Here is a 22,059-nt window from a genome sequence, read left to right as displayed (position 1 = left end):
TGGTGGCAATTGTCTGTCACAGCCTCCTGTTGCCACCAACACAATCCATGGTGACCGAGAGTGGCAGCTGTACAGGGTCCCCACGGCAGAGGCAGGGTGGGACAGGCTGTCCAGAGTGACAAGCTGACCACTTCCCCCAGGTCAACTGAGGACTTTACTGTCTCCCCAGATGGCTCCATTCAGTCTGTAAACAACTTAATTCCTCTGCCTTTCTGACTCTCTCTTAGGGAATTGCAGCTTTCGGAACCTCCCCTGGAGGAGCAAAACTACCTCCTATAACCAGGCAACACCATATAGCTGCCTATACTGCAGAAGGGTGGTTTATATCCAGAGAGGCCTGCACAGCCAGACTGAAAGCAGGGGGCTATCTCTCTACCAGTGGCCTTCTCCCTTCTGGGGCCTGTACATGGCTGGCAGCTGAGCTTCTATTTTCCAGGCAAAATATTGGAGAATTCCTTTCTGAGGAGCCTCCCACAGCCCTCAGGTTAACTAAAATTAGAAATGAAGATGCTCCAATGAAAAATCCAACTAGCCCATCATGCCCTAAAATAGGACCCACCAATCACCAAGCCTGTCCCACAAAGATCTAAAACTTTTTGAAAAAGTTAAAGGGGCACTTGCCCTACTAGATAACCAAACATAGAAACTACAATAATTAAAACAATGTGGTTCTAGTAAAAGAAAACAGCTCATTAGAATGTAATCAAAAGCCCAGAAACAAACTCGTGAATTTAGTATTTGAAAAAGTTGACTTTTCAAGTGAGTGAAAAATAGTATGTTATGAATTAACGATACTTGAGAAAAAGTAGATGCCTACCTCATGATGTTCCAGAAATAAATTCCAGATGGCTTAGTAACATAAATGTAAAAAGTAAAACTATGTAAAAATACTAAAAGAAATATAGTAAAATGTTATTTCAATCCTGGGATAGAAGAGGAATTTCTAAAAGTGATAAAACGCTAAGAAGCCATACAAGAAAAAGTCAAAGGAAAATATGAATACAAACAGATTAAAGTCTTGTTCAGCCAAAGATATCATAAAAGATAGAATAGATTTCCATTTCTGATCATCATGGAGTAACTGGACTGGCCTTTTTGCTGTAAGCAACTAGAAAATTGGACAAAATACATGAAATGATTGTTTTCAGACATTGGACAACAGGCAGAGCAAAACTGTGATCCACGTTCCTGGCTAGGGAAGCACACCTGAGCCCATGACCCGCATGGGTTTCCTCCTGGAGTGTCTTTCCAGACCGCAGTACAGGGAGCAGGGTCCCATACAGGGTATGATAGTCAAACTAAGCTGGAGAAAGAAAGATGGGAGTTTGGGGGGACAGAGTGTGCTAGAATTTAGTGAAGAGTATGACGGGGAGGGAGCTATGCAGAGAAAGAGTTCCAGAAATCTCCTCAGGGTTCCCTGTGTGTACATAGGAGGGGATTCCACAGGCAGGGCAAAGCACTGCTGTAGAAATTCTCATTCTAAATTGAGCTGGCAGAAACCTGAGTCCCTGGAAGGATGCATGGGGGCACAAGACAAGGCCGAAGTCAGAGATACGCCTCTGAGAGTTAACAGTCTGAAAATGAGATGCAGCCAACCACAGGAGAGAAATCCGTTTTTGGAGTGGTTTAAAGACCTGGAATAATCTAGCTCCAGCCCCACCTGCAGAAAAGGAAACTCAGAGAACAGCCAGGATGGCTATGACGTCCTGAGAACTTGGACCATCTATGGTTTCCCTGTCATTGGTGTTAAACCTCTGCTGTTTTTCAACAAATTAATTACGTGTTCCTAGCTACTAAGCCCTTAACCAAAGATGTGCTTCTTTCAGGACAGAAAGGACATTGAGGAAGGGGAGCCAATCCAAGGTGAAGAGAGTATGGCAGCTGTCGCAGAGATAAATACAAAGGTTTTGTTCATCCAATAAGTATTTATTGAGACCCTTGGGACCCGCTGTCTGACAGACCTGTGCTGATTGCTGAGGGGGATACAGAGGCACAGCAAGGCTCTTGCCTTGAGGAGCCATTGGTGCCACTGGGTCCCTTGAGGTAAGTATGTTTGAGGGGTAAAATAAAAGTACAGAGCAGGAAACACAGATGGAAGGCCCCAGAGGGTTCAGAGGCTCGAGTGGAAAGGGTCCAGAGCTAGCAGCGGCAGTGACCTCTCATTTCTGGCCTGCCTCAGGCCACACCCTAGCTAACGGGCTTCTTGCAGACCCAGTGATAGGGGGAGTTACAGTTCATGTCATTCCACTTCTGCTGAATTTGGACACAGTCTTCATTCTGCCCATCTCTGTGGCGCCAGTTGTCTGGTTGGTTATTTTCCCAAAATCTGGAGGGAGAGGGCTTTATTCTATGAGATGAAGAAAGAGTCCCTTTCCCCCACTGTGGCATAAGGAGCTGACGTGACATGGGTCCCTAATCCCCTGGTGGCCCCAGGATGGGAACGGAGCTGGGGCCAGAGTCACCAGGAGGGGATCTCTGCTGAGGTCGGCCTTAGTTACCTTAGTTACCGAGGATCAAAGGACAGGAAGGGTGTCTGAAGCTGCAAGCCCCCACCCCAGAATTCACATTCAGATACCTTGTGATCAGGGCAGGGCCTCTTGGGACCAGGCCTATGCAGGATATAGACAGGCAAAAACAAACAAACAAACAAACAAACAAAAGAAAAACAGGAACATCCACTCAGGCTGCCTGCCACGCCTGGAACATGTCCTCTGTGGAGAGGTCCAGGCAAGGATCACAACTATGCCCATTTATACTCACACGCACGTACACACATCATACACCCATCACACACAGTTATGCACACACACCATACACACACACCATACATATGTCACATCATACACACACTATACGTACACATCACGCACAACTACACACATCACCTCACGCACATACACACGCACACATCACGTACAATCATACACACACCATACACACACATCACACACACACCAGACACACATCATATCACACACACATCATACACGTATATCACACACACAACATTAACACTTACTGGGCAGGTTTACACAGACAGGACAGGGCCACACAAGAGCCTCTAATCAGACCTGCCTGAGACCGTGCCTGGGACAGCACCAGGCAGTGGCTGGACTTACGCTCTGCTCTGGGCATCATTGAATGGTGTCCCGTCTACCCAGCGCCAGGAGCCCTCATTTCCTCTGTCAGTGAGGCCAATCCAGTGGTAGGTAGTACTCGTGAACGCTTTCAGATATGCCTGGCAAGAAAAGGCAGTGTTGTTTGACCTGTGCGAGGAGCTGGTTCTCCGAGCCACGTAGAAGAGGAGTTCAGGTCATCCCCTGCTGGTCCCGGGGGCATGCGGACCGCTCCTCTGAAGGAGCTGGGTCCCTCCCCGTGCCTTCCACGGTTTGTCCAAGATCTAGGGCAGCAGCCAGGTCCCCTGAAGGGAAGTCCAGCTTCTCCCATGTTGACTTGATGAGGAGTGGGGTTTTCCTGGGAAAAAGAGACCTGGCCACAGTTTATTAAGAAAATTTGTTTTACAAAATAGCATGTCCTTTGACAGACATACAAGAACAGTTGGGAGAACCACCAGGATGGGCAGTTCTGTTAGTTGAATTAGACCAAACCTATTGTGGTCTTTTGTCAATAACCCTAGTAAATTCTGATAAGGACCTTCAGCAGACGGGCCACCCAGGGACTATGGACTTTGGTGGTCCTCAAACTCCTATGTGTATGTCTGGCCTTCCCAAGAAGCCTGGGTCTCCTGCTCGTGGGTCCTCCACAGCTACTGAATTAACTGACGTTAAAATCAAGATTGACAACTAGAGAAGATGCTGAGGGGTTAAACAAGGGGATGAGGAGGGAAGTATACGCCCCACACTTTGTGGGCAGTCATCTGGTGCCACCTCCCTTTGCCCTCCCTCACTGCTGAAATCTGTGGGCCTGGGGGTCTACCTCATTCACTGAGGACATTGGGGTTTGCTGTCAGTGCTTCTACTTCCAGTGCAAGATGCTCATCAGAACACAGTAAATATTTGCTCCCTTACTGACAGAAGTGACATGACGATCTCTGCCATGTGTGCTCCAAGAGGGAGAAGGCCAAAGCACCAAAGTCCTTTATCCCACCAGCGCCACACCAAGCCCACAGCTCTGACCTGCTCCTCTTCAGAGGTCACTGAGGCCAGGTGGGCTCCCTGGGACACACAGAACTGCTCAGCCTCGTGCCAAGACTTCTTGACTTTAGAGAAGTAATAAAAGTTGCTGTCATGGACCATCCAGCCTTGCAGGATCAGCTGGAGAAGTTGATCTGGAACAAAGGTTGGGGAGGAGAAAGAAGCAGGGGCTGGCTGTGGATGTCCAAGAACTGGCCTTCCTGGCCTCTCCAGGGACTGGCCACTGAGAGTCACAAGCCCATGCAATGCTTGTCGCCCAGTGCCCCAGGGACAAGGCCTGGGAGGCTGCCCCCTCAGCCCACTACCCAATACTCCAGGTACTCCAGGAAGCTACAGCCCAAGACACCTCCATCACTCCGGGGATCCTCAGACAGCTTTTCTACCCAAACAACACTCTCTTTCCGGACTCCTGCTTTCTGGCTCGACTCCCCTGCTTCCCAACTCATTGCCATCACTTGACAGTCCTCTGCACCTCAATTCCTGCCATGTCCCTGGGGGAGATTTCCAGCCGTCCCATAATGCCACTCATTGCCTTGACTTCATCTCCATCCACTTCAGCTGCCCACACCTAGGACCATACCTGGAACCTTGTCATCACCTGGTCTGCCTGACCTCACACTTTCAGTGAGCTCCTCCCCCGAGCACCATCCCTCCCTGCCCTGACACTCTGCCCTTTAACATCATCTAAACGTCATTTGTCGGAACGGGTGCCACAACAGACTCGCTTATGCATTCATTTATTCTTTTGTTCAACATTCCTTAACTTCTACTAACAGTGATCTATTATACAAAGATCAGTAAAACAGGATTCATGCCCTCTAGGAACTTCCAGCCTAGTAAAGAGACTGGTGTAAAAAAGGGTGTTGGAGGTGCATTGATTGACGCCTGTCAGAATAGAGGCAGGAAAGAGGTTATGGTCTATTTCACCAGGGCTAGAAGTGGGGCTCAGGAAGGATACCCAAGGTGAGATATAACTTGAGCTGAGTCTTAAAAGACTAAGGAACAGTTTTCCAGGTGGTCAGGGTCAAGGAGAGGATTCCTGGCAGGAGAAAGCGTAGACACAAAAGCGTGAAGGTGTGAAACAGCAGAGCATGGCCTGATCTGTTCAAGTATTTGGTGTGGTCAATGCACAAAGGATAGGAGACGAACTTGGACGGGCTCACCAGCACTAAATTGTACCTCCACTGTGAAGGAGTTTGGGATTTTTCCCCTGTGAGCAGCGGGAAGGCCTGATGGCCACTGGTTCCTTTCTCTCACGTCAGATCAAGCCCATCGTAATCTAGCAAAAGCCTCTCAAGGAAGTTCACCTAAATGTTAGCAGTGGGTTCATATAGAAAATATAGAAATTTTCATGCAAATGTACTTGGTTGTTTTCTCATCCTTCTCTTTTTCATCCTTTGCCACATTGTCTATAATTAATACATAGGTTTTATAATGTAAATACTAATGATACATTTTTTTTACATCCCTCCCTCTACCCTGCCATCCACTCACCTTAGCCTCATCTCTCTCCTTCTCTTCTCAGCCGAGGTCCTTAAATGACCGGTGCACCTGATCTTTCATTCACACCCCTGGCCACATACCACTCTCTCCACTTAAACTTCATTCCAATGAAGTTTGCCCAGAGTCAGTGAATGTTTATTGGTTACTTTACCTATCCGCTCTAAGTTGTTTGCAGGAATAGCCACTCCCTCTTGTAATTCTGCCCTTCTTTGGCTTCCCCAACAGCACATGTGCTGGTTCTCCTCCTGCCTCTAAGATTGCCTTCTCCAGTCTCCTTCAAAAACACCTCTTTCCCTCTTGCCACCTGAAGGTTGACTTCCTGTGTCCACCCTCAGCCTTCTTCTCATGAAGCATTTCATCTCATGCAAATCCCCCACCGCCGCTCCCATTGCCACAACCAGAACCAAAATACCCAGGATTCCCACATCTAGGTCTGCAGCCAAGGCCTCTCTCCTACACTCCAGACAGTCTGCAGGTGACATCCACATGAATATTCCTGCAGCATCTCCAACTCAGCATGTCTAAATCTCCCTGCCCTTCTGCCTATTCTATTCCCCATCTCAGTAGGAGGCCTATCTAGACAGCCTCCTTGAAGCCCTGCAATAGATCCTCAGAGGCCTTCCACATCTAGCTGGTGTCTCTCCAGGTCTGCCTACCTTTCTAGCATAGTGTTTTTCAAACTGCAATTATCAACTCATTAGTGGGGTGTGTTGAGATGTTTTTGTTTTTTAAGAATAAATTATAAAACAACAGAATGCATTCATGCAGTGAAAGTTTTGTTTTTTTGAAACGTGTGTGTGTATGTGTAGGTGTGTGTCACATACATAATTATACTGGGTCACACTGTAAAATGAATTGCATGCTGTGGTTACATTCAAAACAGTTTGAAAGCCGCCATTCTGGCCCCTGCCTACTGTCCTTTCAGCCTGCACCTCATCAACTGCCCTCTTGGCCACAGTCCAGTCAGAGAGAACTGCCTCAAGTTTCCTGAACCTCGTGGATTCACGTCTCCATGCCTGCGAACCTGCTGCTTTCTTACCCTGTTTGCCTGGCAAACACTTACTAGTTTTCCAGGACTCAGTTCAAGGGCCATCTTCTCAACAAGGCATCTTTTGATCTTTTCTCCCCCAAAAGATTTTCCCTCCTAGGAAGATCTCTTCTCTACACCAGAGAATGCCAGCCCTCAGAAGCTCCCTCCTTTCCCTTCTTTTGCTCTTTCCCACCCCCAGTTTCTAGATTTGCTCCTAACATAATAACTCTTATGCCTCTATGCATGTGTTTCATGCGAGGCTGCTCTACCAGCCTGTAAGCTTCAAGGGTGGGCATCACATCTTATTCACCTTTATGCCCCGGACATATAATAAAGCCTCAAAAACTTTTCTCAGAGGAATGCATGAATGCTGGGTAGTTTGTTAAATGTGTTAACTCATTTTATCCTCACTGAGAAGCAAATATTATTGTCCCCACTTTGCAGATGAAAAAAGTGAAGCTCAGAGAAGGTAAGCGACTTGATCAGTTACACCACTTGTGACAGCGGGAAGTCAGAAATAAGGCTGTCTGGCCCCACTAGCACCCGCTGTCCTTATTGCACACCTTCACCATACACAGTTTGTTTCCCAAGTGTTCATTTTGTGACTCTGGCCAGGTGATGAGCAACTTGAAAGAAGGGTCTGTGCCTCCTGTGCCTCCTCCACCACTTCCTAAGCACATCGAGATATGTGGTTGGATTTGGCCCCTCTCCAGCACTCACACTCTTTCCCAGAGGGATGTATGGTGAAGTAAGCAAAAGGCCAAAGCAACAGAAGACTCTGCCCTCCCAAGAGACTGCATCTTCCCCAGGTCAACCCCCTCCCTTCCACTTACTTTGGGTCTTCTGTAGCTGCTCCTGTGAAGCAAAGGCCGCATGGAGGGTCTCCAGGCTCCTTTGCGCCTCCTGGACTTTCGTAGTGAGTGTTTTAGAGTTCTCTAACTGGCCTTTTAACTTCTGGATCTCAGCATTGGCCTTCTGCAGGTTGCTCTCTAACATCCGGGTCTTAGCATTTAAGGCCGCAGCACCCTTCATTCCTTCTTTTAGGGTCTTTATCTCTCTGCTGGCATTTTTCAAATGATCATTTAATACCTGAATATCAGAATTTAAGGCATTGGCATTTTCCAGCTGTGTTTTTAATACTTGGATCTGAGCACCTGTCTGCTCCAGGCGGCCATTTGCCATTTGGGCCTGGGTAGTGGCCGTTTCCAAACCTCTTTTTAACAAGTGAATCTCATTGCCAGCCCTTTCCAGATGACCTCTTAATAACTGGATCTCAGCACTGCTGTTGTCTAAACTGCCTTTTAAAAGGGTCTGAGTCTGGGAATTTAAAGCATTTACATTTTGCAGGCTTTCCTTTAGCTTCTGAATCTCAGTATTGGCTCCTTTCAAACTATTTCTTAAAAACTGATGCTGGGCCTTTAAATCATTGACACTATCCAGATTGCCTCTCAAAACGAGGATCTGAGCATTAGTATGCTTTAAACTACTGTTTGTCAACTGGGCCTGGGAGTTTGCCATTTCCAACCCTGCCTTCAAGGCCTGAATATCAGTGTTGGCATTTTCTAATCCTCTGCTTAATACGCCCAGCTCGAGACTGGTGTTTTCTAAACTGCTTTTTAAGAAAGTCTGGGTCTGGGAATTTAAGGCATTTGCCTTTTCCAGATCTCCCTTTTGCTTCTGGATCTCAGCACTGGCCCCCTCCGAGGAACTCCGTAACATTTGGGTCTGGAAACTCAAAGTTTTGACATCTTTTTGAATGCCTTTTACCATCTGGATGTCAGCACTGGCATTTTTCAGATGACCGCTGAGCATCTGGATCTGAGAACTGACATTGTCCATTCTGCACATCAACATCTGGATCTCCACGCTCCAGCTGCTGGAATTCTCCACATGATCTTTAAACATCTGGATAGCCTCTTGCAACTCTGCCACCCTGTCAGAGTGGTAGGGATCTGGAGGGAGGAGATGGAGAAGGCAGCCAAAGAGGCCCATTACATGGGGAAGCATTCATTATCTGGGTCCCTAAAATTTCCAAGGGAATGTGTACTGCACAGCCCTGAGTGCCCCTCAAGCAGCCTCCTGCTCACTGTTTCCTGAGTGTCCTCTGAGAGGCCCTGGGGACGAGCCACCCGAGAATGTGGACCAAAAAATGAAAGAAGTAAATGCTTACTTAGCGATCCCACACAAACTGAGGGGCAAATCACATGACTGATAAAGGACCAAAAAATAGTACATGCTCTATGATCCCTTTTATATAAATCTCTGGAAAAAACCAAGTGATCTATATTATAGCAATTACAGTGGTCGCCTGGGGATGAAGGGAGGAGGGAAGAGGCAAGGACGACAAAGGGTACAAGTAAACTTTGAAGGGAGGATGGTGGCTACTCGTACGTTCGTTATGTTGAGTGTGACATGATTTCACAGGTATATACGTGTGGCACAACTTATCAGATTGTACGCTTTAAATATGTGTACTTTAGTATGTGTCAATTATACCTCTATAAAGCTGTTTTTAAAAAAGATCATGCCTCTTGAGATTATAATGCTAAGCGAAACAAGTCAGACAGAAAAAGCAGAGAACTATATGATTTCACTGATATGTGGTATATGAACCAAAAACAACAAAAGAACAAGACAAATGAATGAGAAACAAAAACTCATAGACACAGACAATAGTTTAGTGGTTACCAGAGGGTAAGGGGGGAGGGGTGGGAGATGAGGGTAAGGGGGATCAAATATATGGTGATAGAAGGAGAACGGACTCTGGGTGGTGAACACACAACGGGATTTATAGATGATGTATTACAGAATTGTACACCTGAAATCTATGTAATTTTACTAACAACTGTCACAAAAAAAAACTTTAATTAAAAAAAAAAGAAGAAACAAACCAAAAAAAATGATCATGCCTTTCTGTGAGGAGAGTGGAACCCATTCAGGGGCCGAGGAGTGTGAAGGGAGAGGCCCCACCTAGGACCCGGGCACCCGAGTGCCCCAGCTCCCTCCCCCACCCCCACCCGCACTATGGCTACTCACTGTCAAGTTCCACATGTAACTGCCCAGTAGTGTTGTCTCCTGGAAACTCTTGGAAGGAGGCCGAGGCTTCTGGTGTAGGTCTTTGGTTCTGTAGAACTGAGACCCCCCCATTCCTGGGTCAGCACAACCCCTCAGCACTGAGCCTTGGGGAACAGGCTGCCCTACCCAGTGGCAGGGTTCTGAAATGAGGGAGATGGCACCAAGGACTCCTCAGTTTCCTTCATGGACCTCTGCTCTTGGAAAGCTCCCCTTTGACAGTGGCCTTGGTTGGATCCCAAGAAAGCTCTTCTTTGGGCCTGAGGCTGGAGATGGACTGACCCTTCTGGGAGCAGGGTGTGTGTGTCTAGCCTTTATGCAATAAGGAGAGAGAGTCAGTGGGGTTCAGATTACCTAGGAACTTACCCACAACAAAGAGAGCCGTAAGAAAGGTGATGATGGTCACCACCATAAATGCCAGGGTGGCCCAAACAAGCCTTGACGTCTTGTGGGCGGCGGGAGCCACTGCTGAGGAGTCTGGGCCTGTAGGGGAGACACCAGTGTCCAGGACAAGACTATGCTGTGCGACCTGGACAGTCAGCCCTTCAGGCTCAGTCTCCTGGCCTGTCCGAGGGAGATGAGAACACCCGCCACACTATCACGGAGAAGGGAGCTTCAGTGCTTCGAACGTTCACCAGAGCGATGGGGGGATATGGTGGCAACACAAAGGCCAAGAGAAGACCACAGCCAGAACCTGGAGGAGGTGCATAGGGCACAAAACCTAGCACAGACAAAAAGGACAACAGATGTGTAGTTTGAATGAAAGCAGAAAGGAGGGAGAGAGGAAGGGAGAGAAGGCGAGACAGAGCAGGAACCCCGACCTCAGAGTCTCAGGGCCCGTCTTGTCCATGAAGCCTGACCAGAGAAAGACTCACAGCCCTATGGGGCTGCTGCCGCCCGCCCCCAAACCAACATGGCCTCAGTCTCCCTCTGCTGGACTCAGAAAGGCCCCTGTGGATGTCCGAAGGGCTGTGTCTGGGGGGCTGTGGTTAAGGATAAAAAATATACAGAGAAATCCACTCAAAGGTAGAGAGACACCAGCCCAGCACCCCTGAGACCTCACAGGGTCAGCCCAGCGTGCAGAGATGGGATTCAAAACCAGGACCCTCTGAATTCAAAGTTCACCTTCTCTCTCTTACTAGGTTGCCAATGTCAAGGAAAGGGTCTGGGAGGGGCGGCCGGGTGGCTCAGTTGGTTAGAGCACAAGCTCTGAACAACAGGGTTGCCAGTTGGATTCCCACATGGGCCAGTGAGCTGCTCCCTCCACAACTAGATTGAAGACAATGAGTTGCCACTGAGCTTCCAGAGTGACAGCCGATGGCTCAGTTGGTTAGAGTACGAGCTCTCAACAACAAGGTTGCCAGTTCAATTCCCACATGGGATGGTGGGCGGCGTCCTCTGCAACTAAAGATTGAAAACGGCAACTGGACTTGGAGCTGAGCTGCGCCCTCCACAACTAGATTGAAGGACAACGACTTGGAGCTGATGGGCCCTGGAAAAACACACTGTTCCCCAATATCCCCCAATAAAATAAAATAAAATAAAAAGATTTCTCTGACTAGATCTTTTAAAAAAAGAAAGAAAGAAAGAAAGAAAGAAAGAAAGAAAGAAAGAAAGAAAGAAAGAAAGAAAGAAAGAAAGAAAGAAAGAAAGAAAGAAAAGGGTCTGGGAGATTTCATGTGGAGACTAAGGGTATGCCCTCACCCTACCACCTTCTGTCCTTGCCTGTTTGTTCTGGAGGCTGAGACAGAAATGAGCAGAGCTCTGGCCTGGCACGGAGGAGCTGAGAAAAATGGCAGAGGGCTGGGGGACAAGCAGGCCAGTCCCTGACTGAGGATGGGCCGAGCCCCCAGTTTGCTCACCTGGCGGGTGCAGGGAGACATTCTGGTTGTCTGTGCAGAAGTGGACGCTGTCACTGTTCATCTCTGCTTCCATCATCCTCCAGTGCTGCTCGCTGCCTCTGCCCCTGTAAAGTCGTGTTGTAGGCCAGCAGTGGTGGGAAGAGAAGCTGACATACCCCGGACTTATATGCTCCTGAGCAGGTCCTGACCACCCCCAAGCTCTGCCGCCTTCCCCTGCTGACTCTGCACAAGCACCCCAGTGGGGCCCCTCCCCTCAGGACTCCAGGCACCAGTCCATCCAGGCTCCCTGAGTGCTAATAAACCTGTAGCCCACTGCACTCGTGGAAGAACCATACTGAAACTGCTTCCTACTGAAGCTGGGCCAGGTGAGCAGCTTCAGTGCAGGGAAGCCTGCCTGGGTCCTACGGCCACTGTCAACTCAGATTGCAACCAGCCAAGTGCACAGCTGATCTGCAGAGTGAGGAAGGAGTGGTTGCCTACACCCAGTTCATGATGGCAGAAAAGAAAGGGTGTGTACTTGGTTTCTATTTCCCCACACACAGAAGGGCTCAGGCCAGGCCCACTCAAGAGCTGACTCTTCCTAGGGCCTCAGAAGCTAAGGGAGCCTCAAAACAGAAATTTGGGGACCCCCTTATCCAGCTAGAAGGGCTGAGTCTGGGCCAGGAGAGGGGCATAGTCCTCCAGACGTGGTGGCCTCAGAGGTGTGATCAGCAGGACCCTTCCTCTAGCCCCCTCTCCCCTGTCCCCATTCCCCTCCAACCCCCAGATCCAAGCTTTTACTTCTCCCACAAGAACACCACCTGCCAGCAGGAAAGAAACACCAGGAGGCTGCTGCATCCTTGCCAAAGAGGTCTCTCTGTTCTCTGGCCAGAAAAAATCAAATGGACATTTTATACATTAATATCAGAACCATTCATCAGCTGGGAACTCTCACACATTTGTTTTCCCTATTCCTACTGAAGGGTACAGGGCTGTGCTCCTAGAGGTGCAGACCACTAGCTTCAGGCACCCCAGAAGTTTTTCAGTCATCCATATTAACCCCTAACAACACAGTGTGGTCAGCTGTATTCCAGGGAGTAGCTAGATCCAGCAGTTTTGATGGAAAGACCTACAGCCTGCAAGCAGGGGTCCTTAGCAGCTGAGAGCTAACAATCTCCCTTCCTCGGGCATCTATCCTGGGATTTGTCTTGAGAACGACCCTTCCCTCATGCTCAGTCTGGTCGGTAGGGGTGAGGCTGAACCTATACCCAATTCCCAGCCCCAGGAATGAGCGTGAGGCTCCATCAACATAACCCACTTCCCTGACCTCCATCATTACTTCAGAGATAAGCATGTGACCCAATGCTGGGTTTGATTGGAACTGTTGGAAAAGGGACATTCTTTTCTCGGAAGTTGCAGAGCCATGAGGTTGTAAGTGTGGAGCTACCAAGATCACCACCGAGAAGCTTGCTTGGCACTAACTCCAAACCAGAGGCAGCCAGAGGCAGCCAGAGGCAGCCAGAGGCAGGGCAACTTCATGGCCTGATGGGAGCACCTGTACCCAGCTGCACAACGTGTCTTGACACCCCATATTGAATCCAACAATAGCAACAACAATCCCTCACTCCACAGGCCGCAGTGCAGGCCACCATGTCACCTGGTTTTAGCTCAATTAGTCTTCTAACGGTTCTCCCTGCCTCTTGTCTTGCCTCCCTCAAGTCTGGTCACCATATTGCAGGAATGAGCGTGAGGATCCATCAAAAGATCATGTGTAATGATCTTTTCAAAACACAAGTATGCACACACACATTACCTAGCTCTCTCAGCCAAGAAGAAGCAACCACACTCCAATAGCAGTGGCTGATCTTGGTTTCTAATACCAGTCTCCAAAAACAGAAACCAGGTCTTTTTAGAGAAATGGCTGATTCTAGGATTGGGACAGGAAATGCACAAAATGAGTCTGGAGTATCTTGTACTGCCAGAAAGTTAAAGAGATGCTTTAAAAAGAAATGATGAAAGTATGTCAAAAGGACACAGGAGACAACTGAAATAGTTCCCAATGGCCAAAGCTGGAACAACTTGAACAAGAAAATACATATAGGATTATCAGGTTATAACACAAAGTAGAAAATCTATGAATTCGGGGGCCGGCCCGGTGGCTCAGGCAGTTAGAGCTCCACGCTCCTAACTCCGAAGGCTGCCGGTTCGATTCCCACATGGGCCAGTGGGTTCTCAACCACAAGGTTGCCAGTTCAATTCCTCGACTCCCACGCGGGATAGTGGGCTGTGCCCCCTGCAACTAACAATGGCAACTGGACCTGGAGCTGAGCTGCGCCCTCCACAACTAAGACTGAAAGGACAACAACTTGAAGCTGAAAGGCACCCTCCACAACTAAGATTGAAAGGACAACAACTTGACTTGGGAAAAAGTCCTGGAAGTACACACTGTTCCCCAATAAAGTCGTGTTCCCCTTCCCCAATAAAATCTTTAAAAAAATAAATAAAAATAAAATCTATGAATTTATACTGATGTAAATAAAAGTTTGACTACATAAACAAATAGAGAAATTCCCCATGCATAAAAATTCCAAGTAATTTCTGTAGATAATCCATCCTCAAGAAAGTACAGCATAACTTCCACTCCTTACGTGTGGGCTACGCAGAGTGACTGCTATGGTCTGAATGTTTGTGTCCCCCAGATTCATATGCTGAAATCCTAACTCTCAACGTGATGGTATTAGGAGTTGGGGCCTTTGGGAGGTGAGGAGGTCATGAGGGTGGGGCCCTCATGAATGGGATTAGTGCCCTTAGAAACAAGGCCCAGAGAACTTGCTTCATCCTTCCACCATGGAAAGACACAACAAGAAGTCTGCAGCATGGACGAGAGCCCATTTCATTGAAAGACAACGTCCTCTTCTCAGGACCCTAACAAATGTCCTAACGAGAACACTAACGAGGGGAGGGTCGCTCTGCCGAGCCCACTCCTGTGCTCACACTGTACTCCTTCCTGCTTCCTCTCTACTCTCCTCCTGTCTGCTGCCACCTGGATTCCTGCCTCAGTCACTGGACTGGGATTTGGAACCACTACCCATGAACAGGGTCTCCGTGAAGAGTGGGAAACCTGAGTAGCCTCCCCCTTGGGAGTAAAGCCAGAGAATAGAAGATGGTCCAATGAACATCAGACAGGAGAGACCACCAAGAAAGTCATGACACTGCAGACCTCACTCTCCTTCATTTCAATAAAACCAGCGGTAAGCACTGCTGTATTCTGTGGCATTTCCGGAGCTGGCAGTTCCCTACTCCTTGTTCATTTTAAACCATCAGTTGGTTCCTGAGGGTACCCCAGCACTTCGTGTCCGGCAAAGCAGCTGGCCTTTCCTGAACATTCACTTGCACACCCAGGAATAAAACATGCACAGAGAGGGAAGACTTCACCCAGGGAGCACTTTATTCTAATGAAGCTTGGAAGCTTTATTCTAATGAAATGCTTCAGGTACTGAAGACCACTTCCCCTGCACAGGGCACAGGAAGGGAAGACACGAAGAAGAAAGAGGACGTGCAGGGTGGTGAGGCTGGGGTGGGAGAGGGGCTAGCTGGGCCTCACAGGTTACTGAGTGAGGGGGAGGGAGAAACAGCCCAGATGCTGGCCCAGCTCGAAACGAGATGGGTCTCCTGATCCCATCCAGGGGAAGAAGTTCAGACCTCGGAGGATGAGGATGAAGAGGATGATGGGGGCGTGGCATGGACAGGGTCACGAAGAGCAGAGCTCTTCCCACTGAGAACACGGCCATCTAAACAGGCAACTGGGAATATGGGGGGATCGACCAGAAAAGCGCTGAGTATGTATCAGAATTGCTTGGGTGTCTGAAGCAACTTTCATGTGATGAAATTGAGGCTTCAATTCATCCCTGAAGGAACGAGAAACCCCAGGGTGTTGCCCCAAATTATGAGTCCTGATCCACCTTACGGAGGCAGTTTGAACTTCTAAATCCTCTCCACCCTCCGCTCCCATTTTAACCCAAGGTCTCCTTTCCATTCCAGCTACCTCGGTGGGGTCGGAGAACTCCCAGCCGAGGCAGACAGATTCCAGGATGCCTTTGCGACAATTCTGAAGCAAGCAAAATCAAGGTGCAAAGTCACCCAGGAGTGTGGAGGACAGAGAAGCATTTCCTTGAGTTCATCAAGCACTAGAGCTCAAAGTGCCAGCTTGGGGGCCAGTCCTGTCAGGGTTCTGATGGTTTATAGGGCCGTTTACAGATGAAAAGGAAATTTTTGTCACAGAGGGCATCATTCCACGACTGAAGAGAGGATATCAACAAATTGGCACAGTGTTCATTGTTCCCAGCATTGTTGGGCTCACCTGGAATCCAGAACCTACCACAGGAAAATACAAAGAAAAACATATTTCCAATGAAGAAATGAATGACTTCAATTCAAGCTTTGGTCCTAGGTGAAAGCATCGCAAGTTTTTGCACCCAGGCCTGAGAGAAAGGGAATTGGTGAGCTGTCAACCTCTAAGCCTGCAGTCACCCTCCCCACCCCCAAGTAAGGGCCAAACCTGCCCACCTCTCTCAAGACCCTACACAAACCCACAGTTCTGAGATGAGACTTAGAAAAGGGCCCCTGCTGAAGCCAAACCCCAAAGGGCAGAGAGAGGCCACAGATTTGTCCCCAGGCCCACAGCCCATTAGTGGCAGAGAAGAGCTGGATTTTGGTTCAGGGCTCCTGCCATCCGTGGACAGGGAAGAATCACAAACTCTGTAGTCAGAGGAAAATATCACTCCATCCTTTGTGCCCTGGCCCTGGCCCAAAAATGTCTGGCTGAAAAGGAGGGTGCCGGGCGGCTTACCTCCTACTCAGGACCTTGTCGAAGGGGGTATCATCCACCCATTTCCAGTCCCCGTCACTCCCTGCTTTGGTCAGGCCAATCCAATGGCTAAGTCCACCAGCTGTTTTGTACAGAAACTCCTGGAGGGGAGACAGAATAAGCAGAGGCGCTGCCATCACTTGCAGTTGGAGTACCTCTATGCCTGGGTCTTCACCTGTCCTCAGTGACAGCCCACAAACACACTGGGCACACTGACCTCTAAAGCCTCTTCCTGTCCCTGCCCAGAGCCCAGAATCCCATCTTCCAATTTCTGATTTGTCTCTGCTCTGTAACGAACAGACTCAGGGCTCAGGCCTTTCTGTCGCTCAGGACGAAGGTGCTGGAGCACAAGAAAGATTCAGGTAAACCCCAGAGCAAGAACCCCAAGAGAATGGCCCAGATAATAAGAGCTAAATTTAGTAAGCACTTAATATGTGCGAGGCACTATGCATTTAAATGCATTTAAATTGTTTTTTTCGTCTGAAGTCGGGACTATTGCCATATATGTTCCATCTAGGACTACTTAGAGGCAGGATTGGGACTCTAGACTCTGACCCCAGAGCCCACACTCAACTGCGCTGCTAGCGGACCTCCCAGATGAAAGGCTTGTTCAATATTCTGCCTCACAAGAAGGAGACTTCTTGGGTTGTGTAGTATCATTAATGCTGTTTACAAATATTTCTGTTTTCTGGGCACACAGAAAGATTGTACCTCCCTACCCTCTTTGAAGCTAGGAGTATTGGGTCAGTTGCTTTGCAAATGAAATGTGAGCAAAAGTGATGTCTGTTATTTCTAGGCAGAGCCAACATACAATTTTTCATGTTTCCTTTTCTTGCCTCAGCAATTATGGAAATATACGTTGAGATGAAGTTTCCTTTGGCCTAAATCCTTGAGTAAGCACAATGAGTAAAACCCCTTGTTGGCCCTTATTGCACACGTAGTGTAAGTGAGACATAACCCTTCACTTTTAGGTCACTGATATTTGGGGATTTTTGTCATCACAGCATAATCTTTCCGATCCTGCCTGATACAGATACTAATATACCCCCTTTCTAGAGCCTATAGGAACAACACTCACCTGTTCACTCTCTGAGGTCACTGAGGTCAGGTGTGAATCCCTGAATGCACAGAACTGCTCGGCACTGTACCAGGCCTTTGGGACACGAGAAAAGTAATAAAAGTTCCCCCTGAAGTACTTCCAGCCTTGAGAAACCATCTGTACAATGTCATCTGGAGAATAAAGGTGAAAGGTGAACACTGGTGTTCTTCTTTTCTCTGGGTTCTGGCTAAGTGGGGGCACTGGAGTGGGATCTCACAGACAGCAGTAAATGGGACTGGGCTCTGGGGTCCTTGGGTTCAAGTGTGGACTTGGGGACACTCTCTCAGATCCTGAAAGTCGGACTGAGATTAGTAGAGTCTCTGGTCTCAGAGAGGGGAGAGTGAGAGAGGATGGATCAAGAATCTGTCTCTCAGGGCGGCCAATTAGCTCAGTTGGTTAGAGCACAGTGCTCAGAACACCAGGGTTGCTGGTTCGATCCCCCCATGGGCCAATGTGAGCTGTGCCCTCCACAACTAGATTGAAACAACTGCTTGACTTGGAGTTGGTGGGTCCTGGAAAAACACGCTTAAAATAAATAAAAAGTTATAAAAAAAAAAAAAAAAAAAGAATCTGTCTGTCATGAGAGAGAAGCAATTCTCCCCTAGCCATCACAAGTGGCTGAGCCCCTGGGCTTTAGGTAAGAAACTTAATGAAAAATGGCTCAGTTTGGGCCAGGACGACTCCTAATGCCTTCATAGTCTGTGTCTTTGTGTGGGAGCCCAAGCTTAACCCTGGTTCCCTCTCTTCTGAAAAGCCCCTGAGTCCTCTGTAACCCCAATGCTGAGCCCTCTCTGCTTGGCTGTCCAGCCACGTCTGCTTGCCTCCACAAACACCAACCCAATGGCCTCGTGCCTGAGACTGGCAAAGTCCCATGGGCCACTGATCCGTTTTCCATGTTCTTTTCTGAGTCACTTACTTTGCTGTTTGAGCAACTTTCTGATATTCTCCAAACTGCTCTGGAGTCCCCGGACCTTCTCATTTAAAGCACTGGCTTTATCCAAATCTCTCTTTAACTCTGGGATTCGGGTGTATAAATTATGGACATCCTCCCAACTGTTTGTTAATATCTGGATCCGTGCATTGGCTTCTTTCACACTAGTTTCCAACCTCCGGATGTGAGAATGCACGTGATCCAGGCTCGCATTCACCATCTGGACCTGAGCGCCAGCTGCTTCCACGCCGCCTCTGTTCCTCTTAATTTCAGAACTCAGGGCGCTGATGTTGTCCACACGACCTTTCAGCAACTGGGCATTGGTCTTTTCATCTGATAGTGTGCTCATAAACCAGGGATCTGGAGTTGAAAAAATCCAGAAGTCAGTCAAGGGGATCCCTAGGGACGGGAGTGGGGTGTTATCAGGGTGATTCCAGGAAGAAGAGAGAAGGGAAGAGACAAGCTCCAGCTTCACAAGGACACAACCCAAGGAGCTGTTGCCTACCCTCCATTCATTTATAATCTATTCATTCACCAAACATACGAGGACACCTACCATGTGCCAGGAACCCTGGAAGAGTGGGTAATGCAAAGATCGATAAACACAGGCTCTCTGTTAGAGGACTTCACAGGCGAGCAGAAGCAGGGCTTAAAACCCAGTCCAAAACTTTCTTTGAGTGTTCAGGGCACATTTGATAAAGGGATGCCCCTGACCACCCCCTTGTCACTCTCCCTACATCCTTCCGGGCCCCATCGCTTGATTCCCAGCCCTCTCCTGCAGTGGCCATCAGCGTGGGCAGCACCACCCTTCCCACATCTGTCCACAGACTCTTTGTGACCATGGGAGGAGCCAGCCATGCAGACTTCTAACCTGTTCTCTTCTAATCCAGAGCACACGCAAAGGGAGAATTATGACACCATTTCACCTTTTCCCTTATCCCTCCCACTGTCACGTTCTGCTTGGGCCACAGGCTTAGTGACAGAGAGGAGACCAAACGTAACCCAAGACGACTCCAAGCAGAGGAGACTCTGCTGAGAGGCTCAAAGTCTGAGACCAAATATGTCCCGAGGCCATGAAGGCAGAAGACATTCGTTCCCTCCCTGTTTTCTGCAGACCTGCTGAGAGATGAACGCTCTGCCAGCTGCAGATGCCATAAGCCTTGACAAAGCTGGAAGAAGAAGAAAGATAAGCCACACATCCAATGAAGAAGAAGGAAGTCTCCCTTGACATGAGCCTTGCGAGAATAGGAGAATGAAAAGAGCATGAAGGGGTCCTGCTAAGGGGAGGAGCCATGGAGATGTATTGGCTTGTTCGTCCGGCTCTCCATCTAGTCGGTTGGGGCTGAGGATACAGTCGGGAATCCATCCCTCATGGGATCAGGAAATATCTCACTGTTGGGGCTGCCCTCAAGGTTCTGGATCAATGGGGTGCAGAGCTCAGAGAGGGAGGCGAAAATGACACAGGATGAAGAAATAGGTGAACATTTCCTTGGGGCAGAGGAGTGTACCTTTGAGCACAAGCATGCAAGTGCTGAGCCCATTCAGGAAAATCTCCCCAGAATTGGGAAGGAAGGAGCAGCAGCTCATCTTCCTGAGGACAGGGACCCTGTGACTGCATAAGGAAAGAAGAGAAATGAGACCAATGAAAACGCCATAGGTGGGAGAGACCACTGGAGAGCAGGAAAGCGAGGGTCTGGATTGGAGGGAGCTGCCGGATCCTGGAGAAGCACCAAGCCCAGCTGATTAACACGGAGGACTTACAGAGGACGGCTTGCAGCAGGACGGAGGCGAGCAGGACCAGCGTCAGGACGATTACAGCAGCACGAACTGTGCATATTTTCCTCAGAACCAGAGATGAACCCGTCTTGGGAGGAGGCTCTGTCAGAAGGAGAGAACATTTGTTGAAGGGCAAGCAAGGGATGGGTGATGGGTTTGTGCGCGGAGCCCTGAGCAGGTCCTGAGCAGGGACTGGGCTTACCTCGGGGCCAGAGGGAGATATTCTGTTTATCCACAGTGAAGTGTACATCAGGGACCTCGCCTTCTGCAGTCTTCATCCTACACCTTCACTTTTGCAGCACAGATGCTTCTGGTTGGCTGCCCAGGGAACTTTATCTAAAGGAAAAGGGAAGTGAGTCCCGCAAGAGGTCGTCATGTATCCCGAAGTTCCCCGTTCCTGCCTTAGACACCTTGTCCCGCCTGGGCCACCGCTCAGTCCTCTCTTCCAAGGTCTGAGCTTTCAGGAAGAGGCCATTTGTCTTCTTCTCTGGGGGAGTCTGTTACATGGACACATTAACCATCTTGTCCCAAGGCTATCCTACTTCTTTTATTCCCCTCATCCAGCATCTCTCCACCCATCCCTTTAATCCCACAAATACATATAGAGTGCCTTCTAGGTGCCAGGTATGGCGCTAGGACTGGGCCACAAAGACAAATACTCACAGTCTTTGCACTCAAGCCACTCACAGTCCAGAAGGAAAGACAGATCCAAGCAAATCAATTACACTACAGGGTGATGATTATAACAATAAAAGAATACACACGGTTCAAAGGAAGTAAAGAGAACGGAGAAAGGGTAAAAAGTTCCAGGTAGAGGGATTAGCATATTTAAAAGACAGCATGAGTGTCTGGCAATTGCAAGTAGTTTGGTGGTGTTGGAGTGTAAAGCATGGGACAGGAGCCGAGTTCATGGAGCTAAAGAGGCACCTGGGGTCAGAGCATAAAGATCCTTTGGAATCATGTTAAGAAGCTTGAACTCTGGCTTATTGGTGACATGGAGGCAGTAAAGGATTCCAGGCAGGAGAGAGACATGGACAGGGACATTGTAGAAAGATCGTTCTGATGATGGTGAGAAACATAGATCAGGGTGTGGAAAACCTGGAAGCAGGGAAACCAAAAAGGAAACCACTTACTGCAGAATATTCTACTTTCTGTTATTAGGTCATCTTAGATGATACAGTATCCCCTTTATAAAATGGGACTTGGAGATGCGAAATTTAAGTGTAAGACTTGGGTTCACCTCCCTGTTTCCTGTACTTGTGAGCTTCTTACAGTGGGGAGGCTCAGCAACATCAGGCCAGGAACTGTTCTTTCATATGTGGGAGTTCCTCAGTGCAAAGAGGAGATGATTTAGGGCTCAGTGATTTAGGGCTCACTAATTTTCCTCCTGGGGCACTTCTCATGCTTTGAAGAAGTCTGCCAAATCTGAGAAGGCTCGTACGTAACAGATTCTAAACAACTATTTCTTGGAAGGTAGGAAAGAGAGAAGAGAAGAATGGGGGAGGCGGTGGGCAAAAAAGAAAAGGAAAGGAATTTAGTCCAGAGAATTGGATGGATGGATGGATGGATGGATGGATGGATGGATGGATGGATGGATGGTTGGATGGATGGAAGACTGATGAATGGATAGATGATGGATGGATGATCAATGAGTAGATGGCTGGCTGGCTGGATCGATAAATCAATCAGTTGATCAATGGATGGGTACCTGAAAGATAAATGAATGGAAGAATTGCTAGCTGATCATTTCTCAGTTTTCAAACCTACAATCTGTGGACTGGAATCT

The 22,059-nt window shown here is 48.4% G+C and overlaps 2 protein-coding genes and 1 long non-coding RNA gene across 3 annotated transcripts in view; 1 reads left to right on the top strand and 2 right to left on the bottom strand.

Moving 5' to 3' along the window:
* The window catches only part of LOC141571561 (uncharacterized), a 29,933-nt gene extending 23,517 nt beyond the window's left edge, over positions 1-6,416 (top strand). The window contains exon 2 of the long non-coding RNA XR_012496400.2: positions 1,827-6,416. This is a non-coding gene — a long non-coding RNA (uncharacterized LOC141571561). The remainder of the gene's footprint in view (positions 1-1,826) is intronic.
* CLEC4F (C-type lectin domain family 4 member F) lies at positions 1,906-11,906 on the bottom strand. Its single transcript, XM_074332140.2, has 7 exons — positions 11,622-11,906; positions 10,126-10,242; positions 9,724-9,819; positions 7,521-8,639; positions 4,137-4,288; positions 3,120-3,238; positions 1,906-2,326 (listed from the first exon to the last, which is right to left on the bottom strand). Exons 1-7 carry the CDS (start codon positions 11,695-11,697, stop codon positions 2,188-2,190), a joined length of 1,818 nt encoding a protein of 605 aa, XP_074188241.2. The 5' UTR covers positions 11,698-11,906; the 3' UTR covers positions 1,906-2,187.
* Positions 11,907-15,823: 3,917 nt separating this feature from the next.
* CD207 (CD207 molecule) lies at positions 15,824-20,594 on the bottom strand. Its single transcript, XM_019717124.3, has 6 exons — positions 20,476-20,594; positions 20,259-20,375; positions 18,483-18,857; positions 17,546-17,697; positions 16,450-16,568; positions 15,824-15,974 (listed from the first exon to the last, which is right to left on the bottom strand). Exons 1-6 carry the CDS (start codon positions 20,549-20,551, stop codon positions 15,824-15,826), a joined length of 990 nt encoding a protein of 329 aa, XP_019572683.3. The 5' UTR covers positions 20,552-20,594.
* Positions 20,595-22,059: the final 1,465 nt, after the last annotated feature.

Source organism: Rhinolophus sinicus, chromosome 2, assembly GCF_057876585.1.
Source record: "Rhinolophus sinicus isolate RSI-liver-muscle chromosome 2, RSI-T2T, whole genome shotgun sequence".
NCBI lineage: Eukaryota > Metazoa > Chordata > Mammalia > Chiroptera > Rhinolophidae > Rhinolophus > Rhinolophus sinicus.
Note: the sequence above shows the minus strand (reverse complement) of the source record. Positions and strands in the feature narration are given on the sequence as shown.